The sequence below is a fragment of the Mya arenaria genome, chromosome 4 (genome assembly GCF_026914265.1).
Source record: "Mya arenaria isolate MELC-2E11 chromosome 4, ASM2691426v1".
Classification (NCBI taxonomy): Eukaryota; Metazoa; Mollusca; class Bivalvia; order Myida; family Myidae; genus Mya; species Mya arenaria.
This window is the reverse complement of record NC_069125.1, coordinates 59,133,479-59,160,211: the sequence shown is the minus strand read 5'-3', so window position 1 is coordinate 59,160,211 and position 26,733 is coordinate 59,133,479. Positions and strand designations below refer to the sequence as shown.

At 38.5% G+C, this 26,733-nt stretch overlaps 1 protein-coding gene across 2 annotated transcripts; it reads left to right on the top strand.

The window, feature by feature from the left end:
* The first annotated feature begins 1,636 nt into the window (after positions 1 to 1,636).
* Positions 1,637 to 19,953, top strand: LOC128232152 (uncharacterized). Of its 2 annotated transcripts, XM_052945546.1 has the most exons (14): positions 1,637 to 1,857; positions 3,664 to 4,064; positions 4,776 to 4,902; positions 7,762 to 7,874; positions 7,979 to 8,117; positions 8,231 to 8,278; positions 8,509 to 8,726; positions 14,378 to 14,467; positions 15,575 to 15,787; positions 15,890 to 16,022; positions 16,270 to 16,443; positions 16,679 to 16,810; positions 17,054 to 17,171; positions 17,799 to 19,953. In XM_052945546.1, exons 2-14 carry the CDS (start codon positions 3,714 to 3,716, stop codon positions 18,037 to 18,039), a joined length of 2,097 nt encoding a protein of 698 aa, XP_052801506.1. In that variant the 5' UTR covers positions 1,637 to 1,857; positions 3,664 to 3,713; the 3' UTR covers positions 18,040 to 19,953. The 2 variants fall into 2 exon arrangements, with proteins under 2 accessions (XP_052801506.1, XP_052801508.1); XM_052945548.1 differs by lacking the exon at positions 15,575 to 15,787.
* The last annotated feature ends 6,780 nt before the right edge of the window (positions 19,954 to 26,733 follow it).

Sequence of the window (26,733 nt, the reverse complement as noted above, 5' to 3'; positions counted from 1 at the left end):
GACTTTCTTCAATGTTAATACGCATATAATGAGGCTTCACCTTATTGTCGCTCGTCTCTTCTTCATCATCGAGTAGTCCAAAGAGAGTAAGTCTTTCGTTTGAAACTTGTGACCGTCGGGCCCAAGTGAAGCAGAACCGATATCTGGCTTGGTCGTTCCTAGTTATCCTATGATCCCTCTGACAGTCTTGCAAACTTTGTTGATCCTCTCCGTGTCTTGATCTGTCCCAGTTATCCCTTTGATCCCTCAGACAGTCTTGCAAACTTTGTTGATCCATTCGTGGCTTGATCTGTCCTAGTTATCCCTATGGTCCCTCAGACAGTCTTGCAAACTTTGTTGATCCATTTCGTGGCTTGATCTGTTGGAACTTCGTTTTTATACAGAGAACAGAGGCATGTCCAGTCAACAACATATAGCCATTTGATTCGTCAAATAGACTCGTAGGTTAGTTGGTGCCCACGAAAAGTTTCTGTAATATGGCTTTCCACCCAACACAGTGGAAACGGTATGATGACCATTAACGCCCGTTTCTATCCATATACTACTATCATGCCAACCTGAACACTCCATGTGTTGACCAATCGCTCGCAAGAATTAAAAAAAACATGGAAACCACCCATTACAAAATGACATTTTTGAGAGTTCCATACGAGTTTCTTTGCTATTGGTCGGCCGTTATAATAGTGTTGGTTTGTCCAATCATCCAAGCGTTCATGTTGCAATTATTCATGCTTGCCTTGTTTTGTAGTGATGACCATTTGCCACTTATAACATAAGCTTTGTCCATGGTTTGGTAAACTTGCATGGTTTCCTTGTCTTCTTGTCAAGATCACTTGATTGGTCTTCTGGTGATGGTTGTCCAGAGTCCAATTGCCAAGCTACCGTATCTTTCTATCTAAGATGCACTCGAGAACATCAATATAATCACAAGAGAAATGTGAGAAAATACCGTGTCACTATAAGTATGTTTGAATATATGCTATTACTTCTAAGATTGAATGAAAAGTGTCATGGTTTATTATGAATTCCTTATCAAAATGATACTTCGCCTTTTTTATAAAAAAAATGGGTCATATATTATATAATATTTAATATAATTTTTAAAAATATACTGAATATATATGAGAAAAAAATTGCGGTGTGCTATGTTTCTTTATAGATCGAGTAATGTAACAAAAACAAAGTTAAAGGGTTCAGTAAGAAAAATCGACACTATGTGGTTATGACACCGACAATTTTAGCCTTATTTCCGCTTTTAAAGGGCGAAAGCAGGTCTGAATGATCCCCCTAGATATCATACAATCATTGGAGGTTAAGTTTTGCATTGACAAATTTTGCCAACAGAAACATTTTCTTTATCTCATTTCTGATATGCGAGGCAGACTAGCCAGCATTAAATGTCACAGAAAATAATCGAATTTTCAAACAATAAGCGGGGAATATTTACTAGTGCCAGGAAATTGGTTGCCAAAGAGTGGTTTGAATATTTCATGAGACATTTAATGTGATATTAGGTTGGTTTTTAATTTTGTTCTGTTAATTATATGCATTTATTCAGCACTTCTTTTACGTTACACTTTGCTTTAATTTCGCAATGTTTGTGCAAAGCCCTGGAGATGAGCTCATAATGGAACAATTAAAAAATTTAAATTCAATTGTTGGCATCTCTATGTTTATTTCAATGTTACCTTGGTGAAATTGCAGAAGGTTTCATTGTAGCTTCGACTAGGCGGCACGGTGACATAGACGTCAAATAACTTCGTAGAACAAACATCGTTTTTTCGCAACAAGTAACACTATGGGAACTTTGTACTGGCAAATTTAGTGCGGATCACAACCAAGATGTAGGCGATACAGGTACGTCAGCTAGTTACAAGACGAATGTTTATGCAAGGCATCAAAGACGTGGCCGAGTGGCTTTTATTGTAATATTATTATATTGGTTGAAAAGCAATATCCGGCGGGAAGCAGTAACCGGCAATTGTTATTTCTCCTTTCATTTATGTTTTTTCATGGTAATTGTAAGTGTTATTTAGTAATATGTGTAATTTTGCCTCGGGTGTTTACAACAATTCAACATAATCATGTAACATTTGTGACTGTTGTTTCAAAAATACAAAACTGTCATGAAATCCGCAATTTCTCACGTATGGAATGGTCCAGTGAGATTGACTGCGCATGCGTAATAGCAATACATTATTGATGCGGAGAATCTTTTTCACAACTTATTAATCGTAGTAAAGTTCCCGGCAATCTCCGCCATGCGTAACACCGGAAACGACTATCTAGTGATCTCGACTGGTGCCTTGCGTTATCACCGTGTCGGCCCAGTCATCATTACGGCATGGCGTCAATAACACAAACTATTTAAGTCAACTCTAAATCTCAATCTCATGTCAATTAACCACTTAAAAGCATAGTATGATTGAAAATCGTGCATATTATACCTTGTTAAAAAGTACCTTCTCAAAGAATGTGTTGATAAAAAGAGTTTGTCAATATTTCAAAGAAAACTAATTCTAAAGCAAAAATATACTTGAGTAATTAATAAAAAACAATGAATTGTACTCAAATACATTTTTGCCTTTAGAATATTTTTCTTGACCAACGGCCTTAATTAACATATTCTATGATATAATTCACTTTAAATGTGTAAAAACATAGAAAACGTTTAATGACTTTTGATGCTATGTTGTATGATGAGTTCAGAGTGAGACTGGGATTTGACTTAAGTTTTTTCGTGATATTGGGGCCTGGCTTTTTTTCTTTTATTTGACTGAAGTCACACCGACTTCCTGAGAAATGAACATTGGTCAGTATAATATGAAACTAAAAGTCCAGGCCAATTGAAAATTGCAAACATGTTCCCCTATAGACGCGACTGGCCGCGTCCAGTAAGGATATCTTGAATGGTCTAATAAACTGGACTATGGCGGAAAATAATACTATGGAGATCATTCTCGGCTTTACCTTGAAACATAACTGAACTGTTACCAAATACTTAAAATGTTAATACCTCACATGTCATTTCGAATAAAACAATCTCCGCACACTATGCTTCGTTGTGTACCGTGTGCGATTTGGCTATGGAAATCTCGCAATCAAGAATAATGAAGGTGGCAGTTTGGTTCCGCAAGGTACCTATGCGGAATATGCACAGACACACATACTCATGTTTTCCCGTGGAGAATGGATTCTGGCGAAAGCTCAATTTGAACTCCGTCCGCCTTGTCACAACAAATTTTATAATCGCCATTAAGACCACTCTCCAGTGATGACAGCCGACAATACATGGTTATTGTAGTGTATTTAAATGTAAAATGTGATTTCATTGGAAGAAGAGTTGTCTCACCTACCTCATTCATATTCTTAAAAACGAGATTTGGTCAGACAATTTCCTCACGGTATGTATGAGGTGTAATGAAAAAAAGTACCGTGTTTGCCGACGATGTACTATGGCACGCTGGTGGATTGATCTTCTCGCGGGATTGTGGCGGTAGGACACGGTGGAATTTAGAAAAGGTAGTTTTGGTTTTCTTTTGGTGTTCTGGTCTTTTATAGTTACAATTGGGCATTGAAACAGGCACTTTTATTTGAATTGTTTAATAAAATAAGATAGTTCAGGAAGTATTTTCATTTTGTTTCCTTTTTTGCAAACTAAAGGTCTATAGATCAACGAAACAAAATCAACTGGCTGAACACAGAGAACGACAATGGCGACACAAGGATCCAATCACGTGACAGCTGCAACTGTATTGTTATTCTTCTATCTGAAATTGATTCTGCACATCGATGGGTGGCAAAGACTCGTATTTCCTGACCCGTTAATAGAGCATAACGGCTTCTGTCTCCAAGGCCTGGTTTTTCATACGCTTAAAACGAACGATATTCAAGTATGTGGGATGGGTTGCCTTAAACAGAGCAAGTGCAAGTCCATAAATTTTGACAAAGGGGGTAAAAGATGTGAACTTAATAAAGAAGACCAAGACGTTAGAACAAGTTCCTGTTTTAGACAAATAGAGGGTTGCTCCTACTTTTCTCGGAAGGAATTTGAAGCAATGGAGGTACGTGCATGTGTGTTCATACTTTTTTCTTAACAAATTTTAACATAATTATGAAGGTAAATGCGCATGAAAAACAATGGTCATAGAGGGATTACACTACATTCTGCCAACGTGTTGCAGCTAATACAGTAAGGTGCAATAGAAGGGTATTCGTATTTCTCGAGGAATGAATTTCAACCAATGAAGATAAGTAAGTATGCATGTTTAAACAGTTTGAACGCGGTTTGTGCTTACTTTCTGTGAACGTAGTGGAACTGATTGCGATATGTGCTTATGAGTATTGTACATGACAGTGATTCAAATCATGTTTATACCGTAACAAACCATTGGCTACTTTCCATCTAGTGGTAACGTTCAACCATTTTGTTTTCTTATAAGAAACGTTACCTTTTAAATTAATCATGAGAGAGGTCCTTTAACAGCGTCGAATCAATTTTAACTAATTAAGGTAAGTGCGCGTGGGTACTATTAGTTGGGCATTAAAGCCGGAGGTCGTCTTCCTTTCTTCATGTTATCGGGTGGACATTATGAAGTATTCTTCCGACTGTTTCTAATAATTATAATTATATGTGTGTTTTATTTTTTCTGTTTTCATCAAAAGATATGATAAACAATGTTGTTTTTAATATTTACACATGTGTGTTTCCGGTTTCCCGACGTACCCTATTTTCTATACCCGACTCTATTTTTAAAGACATGCATTCGTTACAGATGTTTCTAGGAAAGTGTAGGCGCCACTCGTGCCCAGACGACACGGTGTGTGTACCAGACGGGGCCACGTCACCAAAACGTTACAGTTGTGAACCGTTTGACAGCGATGAAACGATGCACCGGACGAGTAAGGTTTTAAAATTTTAGCCTGCTCTTAGTTCCATAGCAAACGTTAGCACACAAGGATGGGACACAAATTCAACGACGTAATTTCAGAGATGACCTTTTCTAGCACACCGGATAGGCATTTCCGGTGAATTCAGCCGTGCTGGAAAACTCCATCTGGCATCCCCCCATGCCAGATGAGTCACGCGCTGTGACGTAATACTTTCAATTTCTTTTATTAAACACTTATGGTAACCATAGTTATGAGATTTCAATAGATGAGTTCCATTTACATTAACTTTACAAAAATATTCCTTTAAAACAAAACAAAATAACCCTTAAAAGACGTGATAGCAAAGGAACTTATTGACGTATGCAGTGAATACAAATTACTGCGCGTCATGACGTCAGTAAACATCATCGCACGCGCTTTTTGGTGAAATGTACAAAAACGCGCTTTCTTATGTATTTTCTTCACAAAAAATGTAATTTAAGGTATGCTAGAAAAAATATCTATCATGTGTGTCCGTTCCGGATAGAAAATCCGACCCTCGGGCACGCTGCGTAGCCGGCAAGCCTCGTTACCTGGCAAAGCAGGTGCCCTCGGGTCGGATTTTTCTATCCGGAACGTGAACACATGACAGATTAATAATCTGACAGATTTTTCTATCCGGAACGGGAACACATGACAGATATTATTAATCTGTCATGTGTTCACGTTCCGGATAGAAAAATCCGACCCGAGGGCACGTGTGTTGCCAGGTAACGAGGCTTGCCGAGTTACCGGCTACGCAGCGTGCCCGAGGGTCGGATTTTTCTATCCGAAACGGACACACATGATAGATATTTTTTCTAGCATACCTTAAATTACATTTTTTGTGAAGAAAATACATAAGAAAGCGCGTTTTTGTACATTTCACCAAAAAGCGCGTGCGATGATATTTACTGACGTCATGGCGCGCAGTAATTTGTATTCACTGCATACGTCAATAAGTTCCTTCGCTTTCACGTCTTTTAAGGGTTATTTTGTTTTGTTTTTAAGGAATATTTTTGTAAAGTTAATGTAAATGGAACTCATCTATTGAAATCTCATAACTATGGTTACATTAAGTGTTTAATAAAATAAATTGAAAGTATTACGTCACAGCGCGTGACTCATCTGGCATGGGGGGAGGCCAGATGGAGTTTTCCAGCACGGCAGAATTTTCCGGAAATGCCTATCCGGTGTGCTAGAAAAGTAAATATTTAACAACTGATTACGCCACTCGTGAAATAAACTTTTTCGTGCTCACTCGGTGAAATATATTACGATCTTACACTGAAACAGACAATTATCTTCTATTTCGTTACAAATCCATAAATAAATCATGTATCATGTCATGCTAATAGCAATTCATCTCATATAGAAATAACTTAATAATATTCATCAGAGAAATACATAAGAGTAAAGCCTAAAGTCCAGTGACATCCAATAACACTCGCATGTATATTAACGCTCGTGTATGACCGGCACTCTCTAGTACGTCCAGCGCCCTTTAGTTTACCCTTCAATACGCCCGGCACCATAAAATACTATGTACCTTTACTCACAAATATATTTTGTTAGAACTTAAGATCTTTAAAAAGAATACATAACAATATAAAAATACGTTCTTCTGACCACAGAGAGACTTTTTTAATGAAAATGCAAGATTTGTGATTATTAAAACGCGAGACTGCAAAAAATGGCGGTAACTTGGCAACCTCTGCAGAAATACCTAGTAGAAAGGTTTTATCACTTTGTAATGAAATTAACATTTAAAGTCTATGTCCAGCGCCATCTCAATGCCCGGCGATCTCTAGCATGCCCGGTAGGTCTAGAATGCTCGGCACCCTGTAGTATGCCCGGCACCCTCTAGTATTTTCGGCTCCCTCTTGCAAGCCTGACACACCACTAGTATGCGCGGTACTATCTAGTTTGTCCGGAACCATCTAGTATGCCCGGCATCCTTTAGTATGCCCGGCGACCTCTAGGTTGACCGGCATACTCTAGTTTGACCGGCACCATCTAGTATGCCCGGCACCATCTTGTAAGCCCGGTGCCGTCTTGGATGTCCAGCTACCTTTAATATGCCGGCACTCTCTAGTATGACCGGCGACCTCTAGGTTGACCGGCATCCCCTAGTATGACCGGCACCATCTAGTATGTCCGGCACCCTCTAGTACGCCCGGCTACCTTTAGTATGACCGGCGACCTCTAGGTTGACCGGAATCCTCTAGTATGCCCGGTTCAATCTTGTTAGCCCGGTGCCCTCTTGTAAGCCCGGTGCCCTCTAGTATGCCCGGCACCCTCTTGTACGTCCGGCACCTTATTTTAAGCCCGGTGCCCTTTAGTATGCATGGCAACACCTTGTACACCCGGTGCCCTCTGATTGGCACTGCACCCTCATGTATGTCCGGCTCTCTCTTGTTTACCTGGCACACCACTCTAGTATGCAAGGCACTTTTTGCCCGTCCTTTTTGACCGGCGTCCTCTAGTATGCCCTACACCCTCTAGTATGACCGGCACCCTCTTGGATGCCCGGCACTCTCTAATATGTCCAGCGCCCTCTAGAATGCCCGGCACCCTCAAGTATGCCGGAACCATCTTGTATGCCTGGCACCATCTAGTATGACATGTACCCTTTAAGCCCGGTGCCCTCTAGCACACCCGACGCATCTGGTGTGACCGGCGCCCTCTAGTATGCCCGGTGCCATATATAATGCCCTGCGCTGGCGCCCTCTGGTATGCCCAATTGTTCTGGAAAGTTTTTAACGTTACAATCTCAACCCCAAATTCAAATAGTTGACTGAGCAAAATCCTGCACCAATTCTATCTTATTGTTATTATTTGCTTCCCCAGCCAATGTGACTGGCACGCCCCTCCAGCATATCGGCGTAGGCTACAATCTGCTCACAGGAAACCCGCAAATGGCCTCAGATCCCGGAGTTTTTCTACATAAACGCATACTTCAGGTATGTTTTCATAACGATTAGGTAGAGGTGTGATCGTTCATGAAACTGTCAGCATTACCGAAGTTATTGTTTTCGAATTTCTTTAAAATGATTTGTTTTGCCAGCTGACAGAGTCAGACACCACAGGTTTCAATGAAGCTTCGGTCACACAAGGATCTACCTGCACGCACAGCCAACAGCACGCTCTTGTCCATGGGTCCACGTCCCTACAGAACGAAATGAAGGCTTTTGTGCAGGCATCGTGTATGTATTCGTAGGGGTGATACTATTCATGTTTGCAGTAGTTTGAGATATACCTGAATTGAATGGTAAACATAAACAAGAAACATAGAATAATGTTGTTTTTACTTTTTCAGCATCCCATCCCACGTTATTAGCTGGATCAAGCTTCGCAGGAAATGCAGGTTTGTGCCAGTAACACATGTGCTGATCAAACCATGACTTGCATAAGGTTGAAATTTGGATTGTAATAAAATAAATAGCAGAGTACGCTCGTCTTTATGTGATGACGTTCTATTGTTCGTCTTTATGCGAACGTTCTATTGTTCGTCTTTATGCGATGACGTTCTATTGTTCGTCTTTATGCGATGACGTTCTATTGTTCGTCTTTATGCGATGACGTTCTATTGTTCAGACTTTGTCAAAGCGCGAAAGAAGTTGGACGCTGGGGAAGAGGTGTACCAGGACCACGTGGTCACGTGCAAACTGGGAACAGCTCAGTACGACCTTGCAGGCGCTGTATCGAGCTACTACACAGTTTCTCGTGACTTTGCCAAAGCAGTGTGTATCTTGGCAACATTGGGCAGTTCCTACCAGTCTCAATATTTAGATTTCCTCGATCAATGGGGAACGGTTAGTCCAATTCAAAATAATACACTTATAAATACTTTAGTCCATTGGTGGCAGGTTCTGTAAAATCATTGTTTTGGAGCACAAATCATTAAATGCCCCCTTTTCTCGATTATCGATAAATCCTCAACTTACAAGAACGATTGGAGCTCTTAGCTTCTCTTACTCTAAGTTCAACCATAATCATAGGTTTTTGCTATATAAAACAACAGAGCAAATAACTTGTCAAAATTTTATTTTGTTTTATTTACATTTAAAGTTTGGATTTAATGGCGAGGCTCCATGTTATTTACACAAACACGAATTCACAAGCATGAACAGCGAACGAAGCAATCTGGTCACCTGCCAACTTGACGTATTACTGGCGACCGCCCCAAAGGGCAAAGCAGCAGTTTTGAATAGCCCCCACTGGGCTTTACGAGTTTGATTATGAAATAAACTTAAGTATTTGAACGTGAATTCCGTCAAGGTGTACTATGGCCGGAACTCACAAATTAGCATTTTAACTTTAAGTATACTGTCTGTATTTATATAATTCCAATAGCTTAATAAATATCATAATTTAAGTGCTGCCGAACGCCAATGTGAGATTCTAGGTTCTAGAAGCGAACTCGCCAAAATATAAGCATAAAGAAATAACACGCATCACAACCCGAAACAGAACTGGGTTTATTATCTTATAAAACAATTCATACTTTAAGGAAATTTTGGCTCGGCAGCAAAAAAGCAACAAGAAAAGGAGCCTCGCATTACTCAGCAGCAAACTTGAATGAACGGTAAAGCATACCGTAAACGTGTATTAGCGTATCATAAAGCGTCGCTGGACAAAACTGATGATATTTATTTCAATGATTTACCAAACTGCACACGCAGGACTTAAAGTCGCGAATCAAAAGCGCATTGCCCTGCTCGTTCAATTGGACACCGTCGGACTTCAATTGTTCAGGCGTTATGCTATGAGAAATGAAGGAACCCCCAATACCTAATATGTTTTTTTTTACAAAGCCATTTAATCGGCGCCTTACATTTCCCATTGCACGCTTATTACTCGAATAGCGCCATGTTGTTCGAGGCGTTATCTGCGATACTGCGAGAGTGGTTGATGGGAATAAATCTTTAAGCGCTCTTATTACTTTAGCAAAAATTGCCATTAACACTTTAGTAGGATATTGGCCAATGTCATTTCCCCCAATGTGAATAATCATGACATGAGGTAGTCCATCTTCATTAATATATTTCAAAAACGTGACTTTCCTTACAAGCGCTTTAAGGCTTAGACCTCCATAGCCCTGCCACCAAAAGGCACTATTTGGAATTCCCAGGTTCGCGTCGTGCGATCGGGCGTAGCAAAAGGCATGCCTAATAATTGAAGAACCGACGACCCACACGCGCGTCGTTCTATCTAAATAAGCCAAAAAAAAATAATATGTAATATGATGTGATGAACCAAACCTAAAGTAAATTTGGAACCAAATGTATAGTTTCATGCCGAACGTAACGTTTGTAGGCGTCTGACGTCCACCTACCGGCCTCTTTTATCTGTTCCGTGGTGCAACCCACCATAGCGGCGGTTGTGGCTGCCCCAATGCGAAAAGAATGTGTGTTATACTTTGCAAATTCGAGGTTCATAACAGATAAACATTTTTTTAATACAGAAGAAAACTGTGTGCGTGTAAGAGGAGTACCATCCATATGACACAGCAACGGACCGTTAATCTTTGGCCTGCATGCCAGAAAAATATTTAAACTGTGTACAGGGCAAACCCTTTTACCGGTTTTATTGATCTGAATAATATAACCCTTTGACTCTTTATCCGTCTTTGAATTGCGAAGTGTAAGCAATAAATTGCCGTCGCTCGTATATCTTACATCACTAAATGCTAACGTGTGATTTACAACAGACTGTCGTATTACGGCTAATTCTCCTACGCGGAAGAACCCAAAGAAAGCCAAAGTGTATGCCGCTGTAAATAGGGCACTTTCGTACATATTTATACACATGGATGGGAGTGTTTCAACAATAAGGCATAATAATTGTGCCGTTATTGGAAGTCGCGTTGTATGCGCGCGTGTATTCCTTCCCATGCCTGTTATAATTTTAGTGATTATATAATTTTCGGTGGTATCCGCGAACCCAAAAAGCTTGCATTGGGCACCGATAGCACATTTATAGAGGCGAGCTGTATTGGCGGTTAAGCCATCAAGTGACAAAGATGAGAAAAACAATACCAAATTGTCAACGGGTGGAGGCCACAAATTTGGCAATTGATACGTAAGCCTAAAATTAGAGAACCGGTTTAAACCGACTTGATACGACTGTAATGTATTGCCGGACATAGAACAGCCAATTAGTCGTCGAGCCTCATTTCGTAAATCATGCTCTGAAAAAGTGGTGGAATTGGTGCCCTTTCTGCCAAGTCGGGTACCAGCTGGCGAAGGCGCGCCCACTGCTTTCGTGAAATAGAATCAGCGATATTATTAAGTTTTGTTCGAATATGGACAGCCTTAAACAAAATATTATGGCGCATGCATCTTAACACAAAATGTCTGAGAATGTGCATAACGCGTTTGGATTTCGCAGACTGTTTATTGATTATGGCAACTAAAGCCTCGTTATCGATTCGTAAAATTATCTTTTTATTTTTTAGTTCGGGACCCCAAAGATACAAGCTAAGCAGCACAGGGAAACTTGTTAAGAAAAACAGCCACATGCGGAAGTCCTCGCGCATTCCTTCTGTTATCCTTATTTTATGAAATTCATGTTTTATACCGGACATTGCATCATAAAATCGCCGCAAAAAAGCTCTGCTTGAACGAATTGCCTGGCCGAAAAAGCAAAATTTACCAGCGAGTGACTGAAGGTCTCGCAACGTTATTTTCTTCCTAGTTATATAGAGCAAAATTAGGGACTTCAACTCTGCGATTTTGTGCTGGGGTATTCTAATAAGCATTTGTGAAGAATCAATTTCCAAACCCAGAAAAACTATTACAGTGGAAGGGTCCGTGCTTTTTCCATCGTTAATTGGTACACCCAACTGTACACATACTTGATGGAAAGTGGAAAGTAAATGTTGGCAGTTGCCAGTTCCATGTGCCCCGCAAAATATGAAATCGTCCAGATAATGATCAAGTGATGGAATTTTTGAAATGTCTTTTACCAGCCAATGGATAAAGGTCGAAAATGCCTCGAAATAATATGGTGCACAACTGGCGCCAAAAGGTAAATTTAAGTTTACATAAATTTTGCCATCAAATTTAATGCCTAATAATTCGAAGTCTTTAGGTGATATTGGAAGTAGCCGGAATGCAGATTTTATATCACGCTTTGCCATTAACGTTGATCTTCCCAATTTAAATATCATGTCTGCCACTGTGTCAAATTTTGTGTACGATACTGATTTTAATTGACTAACTATGCCGTCATTACCACTACCGCCAGCCCGTGGATAGCTTAAATGAGTGATAAGGCGCCAACCGCCATCAGACTTCGGTACCAAGCCTATGGGAGAAATTCGAAGATTTTTAAACGGTGGACTAAAGAACGGCCCAGCCATTCGGCCCTCCAATATTTCTTTTTCCAATTTATCGAAAACTACGCTTGGTCGGAGTTTAGCCGATCGCAAATTTTTTGCACCGATGGGTTCGCGCGACCCTTCAAATCCTAAACTTAAACCAAATCGGAAACCATTCTTTAACAATGTTGCATGGACCTTATCGGGATATCGCTGTAAAAATGCGTCTAAATTTGATGTGTTTATGGGGCTGTAGCCGGGGTACTTAAGACGACGGACGGGGCACGAATCGTTGTTAGTAACGGGGGGAGAACTTGGACCCGAGGTAAGGGCGAGTAAAGGAACGACCCCGGACGAGTGGAAACCTTGTCCACGCGAGGTGAGCTGCGTCACGGACAGGTCGGGGCCCGGGGTATGGGACAGAACTTCTTTGGCTAACGCAAGACCTACAAGGATGATCAAGATTGCAGAACATACAACTATGTCGGTAAGCACAAACTATTCGATGGTATTGTCTATAATTGAAATCGAAGCATTTCTTCTCTGCGAGTTTGCCAACATTGCTTACCACTGCCAAGGACGGACCCATGCAAAGTAGCCACAATTCGTAATCTATTTTGCGAAGGACAGGCCAGTTGGGTCGGCGGCTAATCTAAGTCTAAACTGCTGGTCATAATCACGCCAGCCTAGGCCGGCGTGCTTTTTGGCAGCTAGCCGGATGTCACGGCCATATTTTAACAATTCCTGAGTCCTGCCCGGATGAGCAGCCAAAAAATGGACATGTAGATTAAGAAAGCATCTGTCCACGAAATGATGTCGTTAACTTTTCGTTGTGCGGACTTGTTGTCAATAATTAGCCGACCGTCCTGGCCTATCATTAACGATTTATTTGACTCCTCGACACCTGATTTAGAATCAATCAAAGAAAAGAATTCTACAAATGCACCAGACACAATTTTATTCTTTATCTGATGCGAGATGTTGCACCCAACATTTGAAAAGACACTTGGCATCTGATTCACTGTGTTATCAATAACCGTTAAAGGCAACGGATCAGAAAGGAAATGTTCCGTACCTGCACCTTGTTCACCGTTCGCGACCAATACCTGCGGTATGCTGATGGGCCCATTTAATGGCTGGAGGCCTTCCAGGGCGGCGGTTTGTAAACCGTTGCCAGCGAGGAGTGATGACACGACCTGAGGTGTGGGTACCCTCCCCGTATTAGCCAAGTCTATGGGCGCTATAGGACCATCATCTGCAAGAGCCACAGTACCGGTAGTCAGCGCCACAGATGCATCAGCTGTAGCCGCGGCTAGACCGGAATTCACCGTCGGGGCTGATGCGGGGACTGCTGCGATTGTGTTTAATTTGGGCGTCTGGCCTGTCTGTACTGGAGGGGTCCTCCTTGCCCGCTTAGCGGCCCATAACTCTTCCACAATATCTCGAAGCGGGAATGCCATCCGGAAAAAGAAAGCAAAATCAATAACCGTCGTCTGACATATAAATATTTACAATTTATATATAAATATGTATGCGCGTGTTTTAAAACCTCATTCCTCGACAAATTGATCGAGTTCTTGATAAAGTAGACAAAACAAAGTAAAATAAAAACATTTATTTAATGATTTGAATGTATATGTAATGTTCTGTACTATAATTCATCAACTAACTAAGCAAAACTATTTTAATTCGAACAACTAATTTTTTCTTAAATAGCAATCCTAGCTCTTAAAAAACTGACCTTTCGGTTCGACTGCCTGAACGAAAGTGAATCGGTGGGGTTGCGCGCTCGATTTAGCGCATGCGCTGAATCTCTTTTTAAGTTTTAACCAATGAAATGCTTTAACGAAATGGCGGGCGCGGGAATCTTTTGATTACGTAATACTGTAAGGCGCCCTCAAGCGGATCTGTTGACTGATTAGATGTGTATTGCTAACGTAAACATAAAGGTGATGAAACGGGTTGATTATTCTCGATAACAACAGCTATTTTATAGTTAATAGCTGGTAATATAGTCCCGAATTTAGTTTGTATTTTTATATACTGATGAAGTGGCTCGTTTGTTCTGAAATAAGTAAATATTTTAAACGAATTTCAAGAAAGATTGTATCATTAACGCTTCGTTATCGTTTTGATTTTCAGAGTGTCGTGACAATGGCAGACTTTGGAACCCGGACAATTAAACGCCACAAATTGTCTGTTCCCGCCTTATTCCAACATGTCCACACATCGGTAACTGCATTTATACCCCAGAACTGTATTTTACTTCATGTAGTGCATAGCATTTTGAATAATTCGATTGTATGCCCTCAGCATATAACCCAGGTTTGAAAATGTTGGTCGGTTGGTCGGTCGGATGATCTGTCTATTGGTCCTTTATAGGCAAGTTATCATTCAAAGGCGCACAATATAGACTGATGCAAAAATATATGTTTGTTTATTTTTTTTTATTTTTTAATGCATTTTCATGTTTAACTCATTTGAATGATAAAGCCCCCAAAAATGCATATGTTTTAGGAACAGATTAAACAATACTAACTATCATAAATGGGTTTTTTTAAATAATAACTACGCAGCCAACAATTTCCAGATTTAAGCAGGGCCAAAATATCGCTTATGTAATAACTATGATAAGTATTTTAGGCATGTGTGTTAGATTATTGTTATTCAGGTCATTAGACCAAATATAAACATTCACGGTCAATAACCTTAAGAAACTGTTTACCAAAATAACTTGACAAGTAGATGACCCTTCATAACCTTATTTTGGTCAATAGTTCAAAGGTCAACGCCCCGGTCAATGTTGTTAAAAAATCACGATGTCTAGATGTCATGATTTGGCAAAGGACTCTTATTGGGAGGTTGAATTTGTTTTGGGGTCATAACGTTACAGTCAATGCCATTGCGGTTGGTAGTTTGTAAACCCAGACAGTATGGCCTGGGGAGTAGGATTTGTTATTTGTCTCAGATATGGCCTACGATGTAAGTTGTACTTGACCAGTAGATGAAACCTGTATTTGTTCGGGTTCATTAGATGAAAGTTCATGGTTACGATTTATGTCCTTGGAGTTTGTCCGCACAATAACTCGAGAATGGTTTGACAACGGACGATGCAACTTCCCTCGCATGACCTTGTCAAGAATATAAACTGTATAGGTCAAAGGTCTTGGTCACGGCCAATTTCGTTTTAAAAGTGTTTTTTTTTATAATGCATTCTTCTTAAAACACCAAATTGCTGTCAAACATGTTTTTGACAGTGCCCAGTGACGGCGATCTGTCTCACAACATAAATGCATAGATCACATGTTTATGTGTATATAAGCATTATTTTTGTTTCAGGACCCAAGCGTACTCGACCATGCCGGTTATTTCAACGGACACGCTTCATCCTGGACCATTAATATAAATAGATACGACCGGAGTACACTAGCAACACAATCTTTTGTATCTCCAGATCAGCAGCTGACTGTTGGGAAACTGTCAAACCCAGAACCCATCAGAATGGAGGTCACTCCAATCTCTGACTTCATGCAGTGGAGCTACTTCCAATCGGTCTGTTGGAAATGTATTTTATTCCAGTTTACATTGTCGGAATCAGATTTTCCTATTTCAAAGCGTATAACTTCAACGAATCTTGATATTTATTTATTACAGATCGTGTGTGATTTGAAAGCGCGCCACGAGTGTGTGGACACGATGCAGGCCCACGACCTCCAGCTGATTGCCAACAAGGTCCGGTCTGTTATGGCTCAATATGGAAAACACAAGGGGGTGACCGGAACTATAGGTGCACTGGTTTAATCATAACATTCAATATACGCATCAATACATTCATACAAAACCACAATCTCCGCACAGGGATATTTTCCAAAAAGTATTAATGTGTAAAAATATAGAAGAACTGCGTTGGAATCTGATATTAATAATGATAATGGGTGTATACATAATACGTCAAGCAATGATTAAAGTATTTTCAAGGTTCATAATAATGCCTTAAATCCACAAATCACACATTAACTCCTACATTCTTGCAGATCATACTTTGCAAGCACCTGTGACATGGCCCGTCGGTATGTATGGGTTGATGAAGGCTGCTACCGGTTGCCCGATGAATGGCGTCCAATGGCTGCAAGGTTGGCGCAGATATGACACGGAAGACAACGGCCCTGGTAACCAGTTTACCACTGGAGTTAGTAGCTACTTAAGTGGTAAATATGATCATTGTTTAATTTCATATATTTTAGCATATTACGATTTTAAATAACTAAAACACGTGGAGGTTGGTGTGTATTTTTTATGAACCATTCCACAGAATAGTAAATACGCAGAGTTTTCGTTTGTATTTTAGTTGTAGTTGCTTTCTTTTACGTAAAGCAATTATCACAAGTATCAATATTATTATTATTATTATTATTATTATTATTATTATTATTATTGCTGCAGGAAATTTCCTACTTTCCTACATTACAACATATTTCTGTATGAAGAACTCCCATTCTGTCACAAGCTACGACACCAACTGGCCGAAAGGTTCCTACTGCATACTGAAGTACGAAAGCTCCTCCTGTCCTTCTGGTGAGCAGTCAGGATGTTTTGGTGGGCCACTGAATCTGATGGTTTTAAGCAGTTTTGTCCACAGTTGATTACAAGTTATATAATCAAACATTCAGCAAATTATTCTTTATAGCTTTAAGGAACAAGGCTATATATGTGATAAAACGACTAAAGTATGAAACAAAGGTAGACCTTCCTAATACAGTTGTAATGAAAGTCTTTGATAACAAAAATAGTGAATTTTAACGACTTCTTGCTTTTCAGGGTTCCAAAGCGGTTTCATATACTGGGACGATGAAGACGTGAACAACTTGAATCTTCTAGACGGAACTCTGCCGGATGGCGTGTACGGCACCGACACTAAGATTTACTATTGCTGCAGGTCAGCTGGCATTATTCTATACACACTGATAACAATAGTTTATCTTTGTCTTGTTAATTTCCATGTCATGAAATTGCTACAGTTTTTTCATAATTCGTGTCTTACTGAATTACAATTCATGAGCACCACAATCTAATCATTGGCACCACAACGTTCAGAAAATCTGGCAAAGTGCACCAATTATAACAAATACAGTTCTAAAATTTGTAACGAGGCAACCTTTTGTTAATAAAAAGCCACACACATGTAAAGAAATTGTTCAAACCTAAGGTACGATAACAATTTTCACGAAAATCCAGATTTTTACGTTATCAACACTAACCTCTAGCAAGTAATGCAAGTTCTAAACGATCAGATTTTTTTTTCAGAACTTTTACATTTATAACACCTCATAGCCAATCCTATGTGGAACTACATTCTCCAAGTTTTTCTAATTTACTCGTATAAACCTCTAAAATGAAAAATAAGAAACCATACTCACTGTTTACATCCATATTCCACTCTTTGGCACTATAACGGAAGACGCGTTGGAGCATTTTCAACACATAACAAAATGTTATGGCTCCAATGTTTGCCCGCCTTGAATAAGCCCATTGTTAAAAGTGCTCTATTTGTTCGTCATCACAGGGACGATGGTCGGACATCGACTGCGATCAGTCTGCCTACGGACTGGCCCTTCATCCTGATGCGCATGTCGGCAACCTGTCAGACCGTGTACGGTATGAGCGTCACGGCGGTGTTTGTGAGCTGGGATGACGAAGACACAGCTAACAGAAGCAACCGCGGCGGTCTGCACCCGTACGACGGAGGCACCTCAGGAGTCGGGGCCAATAACCACGTGCTGTACTTCTGCTACTATTATAGATGAATGGTCGGATAACACAAATTTTCAGAGTCTACTTTATTGCTTTGTTGTATGTTTTGTTAAATATTCTGCTTATTAACAATTAAAAGTTTAGACCAAACTTATATGTAACATATTCGACGACTGAAGCCCCGCGTCTTTCATTTCCTGCGTCAATTAACCAACGCCACATGAGGATACAACAAGTAAAATAAACAGAAATAACTATCATTTTAAAACAAAGACATCTTACTTTTCACTACGCCTCTATCATCAACATGATGTTGACCTGGCTACATAAACTCGTTATTTTCCATTATCTTCCCTTTCGACAGCGTTTTTCACAAACAACACATGGTCGACATATTGTAATGCATTAATTCCGACCTCTACGTTACAAACTCTCGTTTGCAAGCCACATCAGTCATTGTTTTCATGGTAAATGCATACAACTTTTGGCTGGTTTCCTGAAGATGTCCCCATGCTGATAATCATTTTATTATAAAAGTTTATCGTATTTGATTGATGAACTTCCAGAAGTAACACTTTAATTTTAATAGTTATGAAATTCGCATTGTAATTGGCCCAGACAATAATGCAAACGCCATGTATATGCTGACTTTTACTACTGATACTAGTTAAACAAGTAAGCCTTGATGGAAAAATAGACTGACTGAAAATATATATACTCTATGAAACGTTTTTGGTGCATTCGTCAGAATCGTTCTACGTGAAATTAATAATCAGAACATTTGAAAATTCATCGATTGTCATTGGAAAACAAAAGATGCAAACACCAATGTATTATAGGAAACATGTTTAAAGAAAAACAATCTGATTCAACCCTGACAACACATTTTCTAACAAATGACAATGAACCATTCTGCTCTATATCAACTGTCATGTCCTCAAAAACTTGTGATAAATGTGAACATTTATCTTTATAAGAACAACAGTATAACCTCAGTGCATCTACATAGTGAGCAACAAATCTAAACATATCAATGCAATGCATGTCCAGATATACGTCATGGTGGTAAGACAAGCAAAACAACCATTGTACATACATGTAAATTATGTGCAGATCAAGCAATTTTCACCAGTGGTTCAGACAACTATTTCCAGAGAAATCCATATTTTAACTCAATGTTGTAAATGTTGTTTTACCTTTTGCCGTAAATACTTGAACATGTAGTTAACGTATGTAATGATTTAGCTATAACAATGTCTAGGTTACTTCTATCATCTCATAAGCTGTTTATTGAAACAGGCCGATGGCATCGTCCAAATTGTAGCCCCGTCAAGATAGGAAGTGTATAACATGCAATAAATTCGAAGACGAATATCACTTTGTGATAGAATGTTATTTATATACTGAACTCCGTAAAAGATACATTCGTAAATATTACTGGTCCAATCTTAGTATGTTTAAAATGAAACAACTCTTCGAAAGTACTATTATTTCTTAACCCAGAACGTTTTGTACATACAGACTGTAGATAAAAAAATATGAAAAGGTTTGCAAAGATAAAACCCTTTTATTGGTCAGTTTGTTGTTATATTATGCTGCGTTACATTTACATTTTATATATTGGAAAATTTATTCATTGATTTGTATGTATTGAAGGATGATATTTTTGTCTTTTGAAATGTGTTATGCATAATGTGTAAAAAGTTCACTTTACTAAGATTTCTATGTTGCACTATGTTGGCACTGTATGTATGTATAGGTATATGAACATCATCTCCGTCTATGATGTGGACTTTCACCTATAGAATATCACGTTGTCTGTAATCATGTCCTTCGTTGCGTGTAAAAGCTTTCGCAAAATTTCTAAACAATCCTCACATGCTCAACTTGCTATGTCATTTGTAAATGTCTATTCGTCTGTTTTGTTTTTTCTCATGGGCCATGTGGCTTATTGCACCTGTATTCAAAATAAACTATCTTCTTCCATATAGTATTCTGTATCGGTCGATAGCTACTCGTAGCCTTGTTTATATCGCTGAGTGTAACACCATCCATAAAATTCAGTTACAAACACACATGGAGTTTACACGACAACCTTATATTTATATTTTAATTAAAATTAGGTTCAAAACCTAATATATTAGAAATATCGCACGTCATTTGAAAGTATACGGACCGGCAAGTAAGCCAACGAATGCCTTGACGTTTCAAGAGCTCACCCGATTAATTTATCCTCAATGCAAGATAAACTTCCTCCATCCATGGCACTATCCTAGTATTCTCTATTTACATAGACCGTGTTTCCTTGAGACAAACATTCCGGACCACTTTTTTTTTAAATTCCGGACCAGTTCCCTGAAAAATCGTTAGGCACTATGAGACTTCTTGCTTGTAAACTATAAGCGTCCCGATCCAAACTCGAATCTGACCTAATTCTCATAGAAACACTTGCTGGCAAAGACATTAAAGATGTAAATGTAGTATTATAGTTATACAAGCAACATGTTGAAGTTGGACGACGCATTTCTTACCAACCATGGCGAACCACGATCCATATATACATTTCTACCCACTGACTGTAATTTCTTTAATGTCTGGCGCAGTGACCAAGTACAGGTTAGAGTTTATTAAGTAATATCTGCGTGAATAAGTAACCTAAGGCGATCGTGGTTTTTTATTCACGAAGAAATTACTTAGTAGATTCTAACTGACTTAATGTTAGACCCTCCCAAATTGGGCCAGTTTTAATATTAACCCACGCGTCTGCCAAAAAGACCTGTCAATCACTGTAATATTATGTCACGTCATTTAAATCAGCGTGTTGTTTATCATGGTTCAGCTTTGGTGTCGGCACACAACGAAATTGTCTACTTTGTTATATGTAGAATTACTCCAGTTCACCATTTTATTATGAATTTTGAGAAAAAGATTTCAGCTTTAACACTTTTTCCCCACAAATTATGAACACTTTGTCTGTCGATTTAACACAAAAAAATCCCATATCAAGATATTTTTGATTTTTCTGCTATCATCATTTCTTTACAGTCACTATCTATAACATCCACGTGACACGGTCATGGCCGCATCTTTGGGGTCATTTCTTAATCCATCCACCCAAGAAAGAGGTCCTGCAAAATATCATTTAAAAAAACATTTATGTCTTCAAATATGATATTAATCACGTGTAATCTTGAAAATACATACAAGAATTCAAAGTACTTACATGTATCATCAAATACTACCTAAATGGAAAGTAACATTGTTTTTTTAAACTTCTTGAAGGGGCCGTTGTTTGCCGACACCAGCTCTAACGAAAACATAGTGGTTACGTTTAACCATTTTTATTTTTCTCATAAGAAATGCATTTTTTTCTAATGTTGTTAATGTTTAGTGCACTTAAAGAATGTTTCCTTATATGCTTATTATATCGCAATCCTCATCTTAGAATAGAATTTTGGGACCATGTTAATATTTGCCTTGAAAAGGCTTCTGACTGGTGTGAGAATGTTATTCTTCTGGGTGATGTTACGAAGATCAGCTGAACCCCTCAAACTCAAACACGCCGACTAGAGTAGCAAATATTTCTAGTACTTTATTAGACCCTATAGTGGTTTCAGAACATATAAGTGTTCTGAATTCTGGAGTTTCTGAAACTATTTCACACCTAAGTGATCAGTTTTCGACATACGCATTCGGTACTGCAAGTACCGTTAATAGGAATGACGTCACCATTACGTCATATATACTTCCGTTGAGTGGAAAATTCTCAATAAAAAAAAATGTTCTTATGATTGATAGACATGTTTTCATATGCTCAATACACTGTAAATCAAAAATATCATTATTCCTGAAACTTTTATGCCTTAAGTATCTATTCTTGCTTGATTTATCATTTAGAGTAGAGATTAAAGCATAAACCGATGCCCTATAGTTGAAAGGTCATTTTGGAAGAACTGTCATGGCGGACGGTGCAATTTTTTTGAGTTTGTTTTTCAAGTGAAGCGATTTTTCTTAGGAATAACTTGACCCCCCCCCCCTTTTTATTGGCTTAAAAGGTAATTTAAAGCTTGTACTTTAAGAATATATATGGTTATCATAGCCTGCATTCGCTCGAAATGCCTTTAAATGTTGTCTAAAATTTATAATTTTACATTGAATTATATAGGGAATAACAATGGTGGTGTTTAACCTAAAAGGGACCAAACTGCTTTGTTTAAAAAGTGTCATTTTTGGTAAGAAATGTATTGCATTTCACTATTTCTGGCAATTTTTCACAATTAAATGCATTTATCTTGTCCGGTTGATCAAATTATGCTATTTCCTGGTTTTCACAATTTTCGCCTATTTTTTTTTTAAATGAGTCGTCTGCAATCTTACGGGCACTGAAAATGTCCAAATTTGGTGAAAATTCGACTTCGAGAACTTGAAATGTGTGGAAAGATGTGTAGAACTGCCCCATTTGAGGCTTATAATGCCATTTGAGTCAAGGTTCAGTTGAAAAACCTCAAAGAATGGCATTTTGGGCCAAAACGCCTTAGAGAATACATACGCACAGGCACTTGGGTGACAGGCAGTGAAACTGGAAAACCTGACACAGACTATCAGATTGAGCTAGCTTTGGGTGTATTTATGTATGAAGGACTAATCGAAAGTGTTTTTCATAAAAAATGCAGGGACGGGTTTAGTTAATAGGTACCATGCTACTGAATACAACAGCAAGCGTAAACTATACCCAGCATTATACACCGTCACATCACTCAGAAATATTTTCTATGTACGCGAACCGGGAGTAAGATTACACTATTATTAATAGTCCCAGACGCGAAGCGAGATATCTGATATTCTGAACACGCATTGTATAGGTAATGACAGTTAAAGACGAAATCTTATTCAGAGTAGAAAAATGGTCATACAACTGCTGTTTCAATTTTGTTCAAACTCGGGAGTAACATATGCATTCAAAAAAGATGTGAATGCGCACTTCTTTTCTCACCTCGATCATGATCATTTATGACCTTTAATAATTAACCCCAAAATTTCAGAACGAAAAAGGTTTGTTATTTATTATTTTATCACGGTCATTAAGAATACATATTGTATAAAATTGATAAAATGATTATAATTCTTCAATCTGTCTTTCAGCTTTAGTTTATGGAAAGTTAATTTGGTACAAAATTAATTTAAGTTCGTCGTTTGATTTTCGTTCAGTAGTATTCGTATTCGTGCATCCAGGTTGTTTTGATGTTTGTGAACGGTGTGAGAAAGCAGACTGATGAAATCGTTTTTTAGTCTAAAGTAAGTATCATTATATGAGGTGGCTTATTATAAACCCATTATTTGGTAAAACATATGTAGCCGAGCGGTTTATATTACCATAAAAGACGGTATTACATGATTTAGATACGTTAACTGCAATAACAAAGGAAGTAGGCAAGTTGCCGTGTGAAGAAAGCAGGTCAAGAATGTGCTATGTACTATTGAGTAAATGCTATTTTGTTTACAGTCTGAAGTAGATCTTGATTGAAATTGTGTTTAAGCTGTCTTTAACAAATGTTTACATCAGAGTTTGTGATTTTTTTAACATGCTGTTGTTGCGGGTTTCTTTATAAGATATGCTAACTTGTACATTAGTCTAAAATAATAGACGTGTTATGCACCAGTCAATTGTAACCATGGCCCCCAAGGTCCGGGGAATAGCGGGGACTTTGACTTTCGGTCCAGCCAACCCCGGGTAAAAGCCCCGTCCTGCGGGGACGAACTGATGGTAAAACCCTGGCCCAATACCCTCGCACCCCAGACACTCTATATAAGGCCCAATCTCCGCTTAATTTGGCACTAAGACAAAACCACCGCGGTCAGCCGGCCCTGCGGGGCCACCTGGAAAGAAAGAACACGGCCCTTTTCCCCGGCTATCCCCAGTATATCCCCGGACCTGGGGGGGGGGGGGCGTGGTTACAATTGACTGGTGCGTTATACGGGATTCTTCCAATCCCTAATGTCTAAACGGGTTTGTGCAAAAACGGGTGTGTTTGAAAAATATTAAAATTGAAATAAGTGAAGTAGTTTATGGTTGAAATTGATCATAAAGGTTTATATTCATATTTAATGCATTAAAACACATTGTTTACCTTTCTAATTAAATGAAAGTTGACTGACACAGACAACAATTATGCAAAGCGGAACAACTTGATCCAATCATAATAACTAGGCCACCTCCGACAAGCTTCGAGACAGACCTTCGTAAATACAATCGTCACAACTCGGCCATGGCCAAAATGTTCCGATTGTTTTAAAATTGTGCCCTGAAGCCTTGCAGGTGCCCTTCATGTACATATGATCATATCGTTATGTTTTGACAGAATGAAATGAAGAAAACACGTCAAACTCATAATTATTCGTTTGATATTTATTTATTTTTTGTGTAAAGAACTAATATAAAATAACGTTATTTGGTAATATTTCTTGTTTTTATTATATTTTGCGATGCAATATGCTTTAACCAGGAATCCCGATCGGAATAACTATCCACTTTTCGTACAAAACTTGTACGTATGCTAAAATAAAACACATCGTCTTATTTGCATAAATATAACGTATTACATGTGGAAAACCTTGAGTAGGCTGTAGGCATGAACATTTTGTATGAACTACCCCTTTGTCAACTTCTTTGATACACATTAAATTATTTTGGAGACAAGCTTGCCTAAATTTTAATAACAAATTAAGATACACAGTGGTCAAAATTAGCACTACCCTGAAAGCAAAAACCTAAAAGATTTTCTCTCGGGCTGGTGAACATCCAAATGTTATAATTACCAGACCAAAATGGGTTGTGTGCAAATAGTTTTATATCATTTTGTAGCAGTGATTAGATAAAGCACTCGCCTCAACATAAATAAACGTAAGGTTTTTAATTTAATTATTTCACTATCATTTTTAAAAAAAAAAACATCTTTTAAATTGCCACCTTGAAACCTTATTACTTGTTTAAGAACAGGTTGAGGCTGTAAATGCTTCTGTAGCTCAGTGTTGTTGTACTGAAAATGAACCTTAGTTCCATCATTTTTCATAAAAAAATATTGTGCTTATAAATTGTAATAAATTCCTTAATAAACCATATCATTAAAATGTAAAATGCTTATAAATTTGCAGATGCCCTCCATCAAAGAAGCCTTTGAAAACATCAAGTGGGCCATACCTAAGTTATTTGAAAGTCAATATTGCGGTATACTGCAGCAGCCCAGATGGCATTTGGTGATAGCAATGATTTAATCTTGCCAAGGTTTATTGTGACACCAATTTCAGCAAATCAAAAGTTGGATGCTCTCTACCATCAAGAGACATTATTTGGAAGACTGAGGACAAGACAGTTCACATTCTCAAAACACAAAAGTCCTGGTAACAGTTGTTTGAGTGTTCGTGAAATGCAAAGGCTCATCAGGCAAGCAATTGTTCAGGGGCTGCCATTGTCTCCTCCAGGTGGCTCGCCATTCACCACAGAAAACAAGGGTGTTTGTCTCCGGCATTATTGTTCAGGTGTGCAATCTTTCATACATTTCTTAAAAGGCATTTTATCTTCAATATACATGTAGCACTCTTGTCTGGATAATGGACCACCAACAAAACTCACAGACTTCGAATCGAACCCATGTCGCCTTGTTTTGAAGCTTAAACTGTTCCAAGGAAATGTGTACCTGCATCCCTTTCAAACACCATAAAGTACATATGACCATAACTTCTTTTAGTTTTGCATATACTGCTTTCTGAACAGTAAATGTAAATTACGCAGGTTATTATTTTTATTTCCTTTCGCAGGTTGAAGCTCAGCACATAATGACAAGGTATACAGTGTGGATATGACCATTATGCTCCATGCTGTAGACAGAGAAATGGGAGGGCAGGAGACGTACTGATGTCGTGCATAAATGATGTCGTTGCCAACACCCACAACTCATTCACATCACCTTTTACACCAACAACAAATATACCGGTAATTAAACTTTTTAGCCAGCTCAAAATCATTCTAAACACATTTTCTGCATTGATGGAGCTACTATATTGTATCTGCTATAGCCATCAGTTCACCCCTGCCAAGTCATACCTTTAATTTCCATTCAACTAAAATAAATATATTTGTTTACATGAAATATCATTAAAATGGCGCAGTACTAAATTTATAAATCAAAATACATTTCAACTAACTACTATGTACACAGAATGTTCAAGATTAAAATTTAATAATAGTATGTGTGAACATTTGCAGAAAATCTGAGCTAAAGAGACCCAAGGGAGCATCAAGGTAGTCAACCTACTGCAGACTGGAGTTACATTTGGCTTATGTCACAAGGCTGACTGTTTCCATGGAACTGATTTTGCTTCCTTACCATTCCTACATTTTGATCAACTGACAGCAGATCAATTGCATCTTAAATAAAACTGTTCTGACATATGAAAGCAGCTTCGTCATAATAGAACTGAACCGCTTGGAATGAAACCAACTTTAGTCATAAACACACATTTAATGTGTGCTTGGACATTCAGTAGTGAACAGTTTAGTTCTTAACATTATTAAAATAAGCTTTTTTAACATTTTGAACTTTCAATTCTCTGCCTGTCCTTCATGAACATTTTTATGCCTAGAAATACCTTTATATGAACAATCAATTTAAATAACAGCTTCTCACAACATAATATTTTGTCAAGTTTTAGAAAACATACTCAAAACACTTCAGTAATGAAATTGCTTT

Bases quoted from the DNA above. Each gene is read 5' to 3' on its own strand.
- LOC128232152 (XM_052945546.1), top strand. From the start codon at position 3,714: ATGGCGACACAAGGATCCAATCACGTGACAGCTGCAACTGTATTGTTA. The intron at 4,065-4,775 runs GTACGTGCATGT...CATTCGTTACAG, and splicing joins AGGAATTTGAAGCAATGGAG to ATGTTTCTAGGAAAGTGTAG. The intron at 16,811-17,053 runs GTGAGCAGTCAG...CTTGCTTTTCAG, and splicing joins AAGCTCCTCCTGTCCTTCTG to GGTTCCAAAGCGGTTTCATA.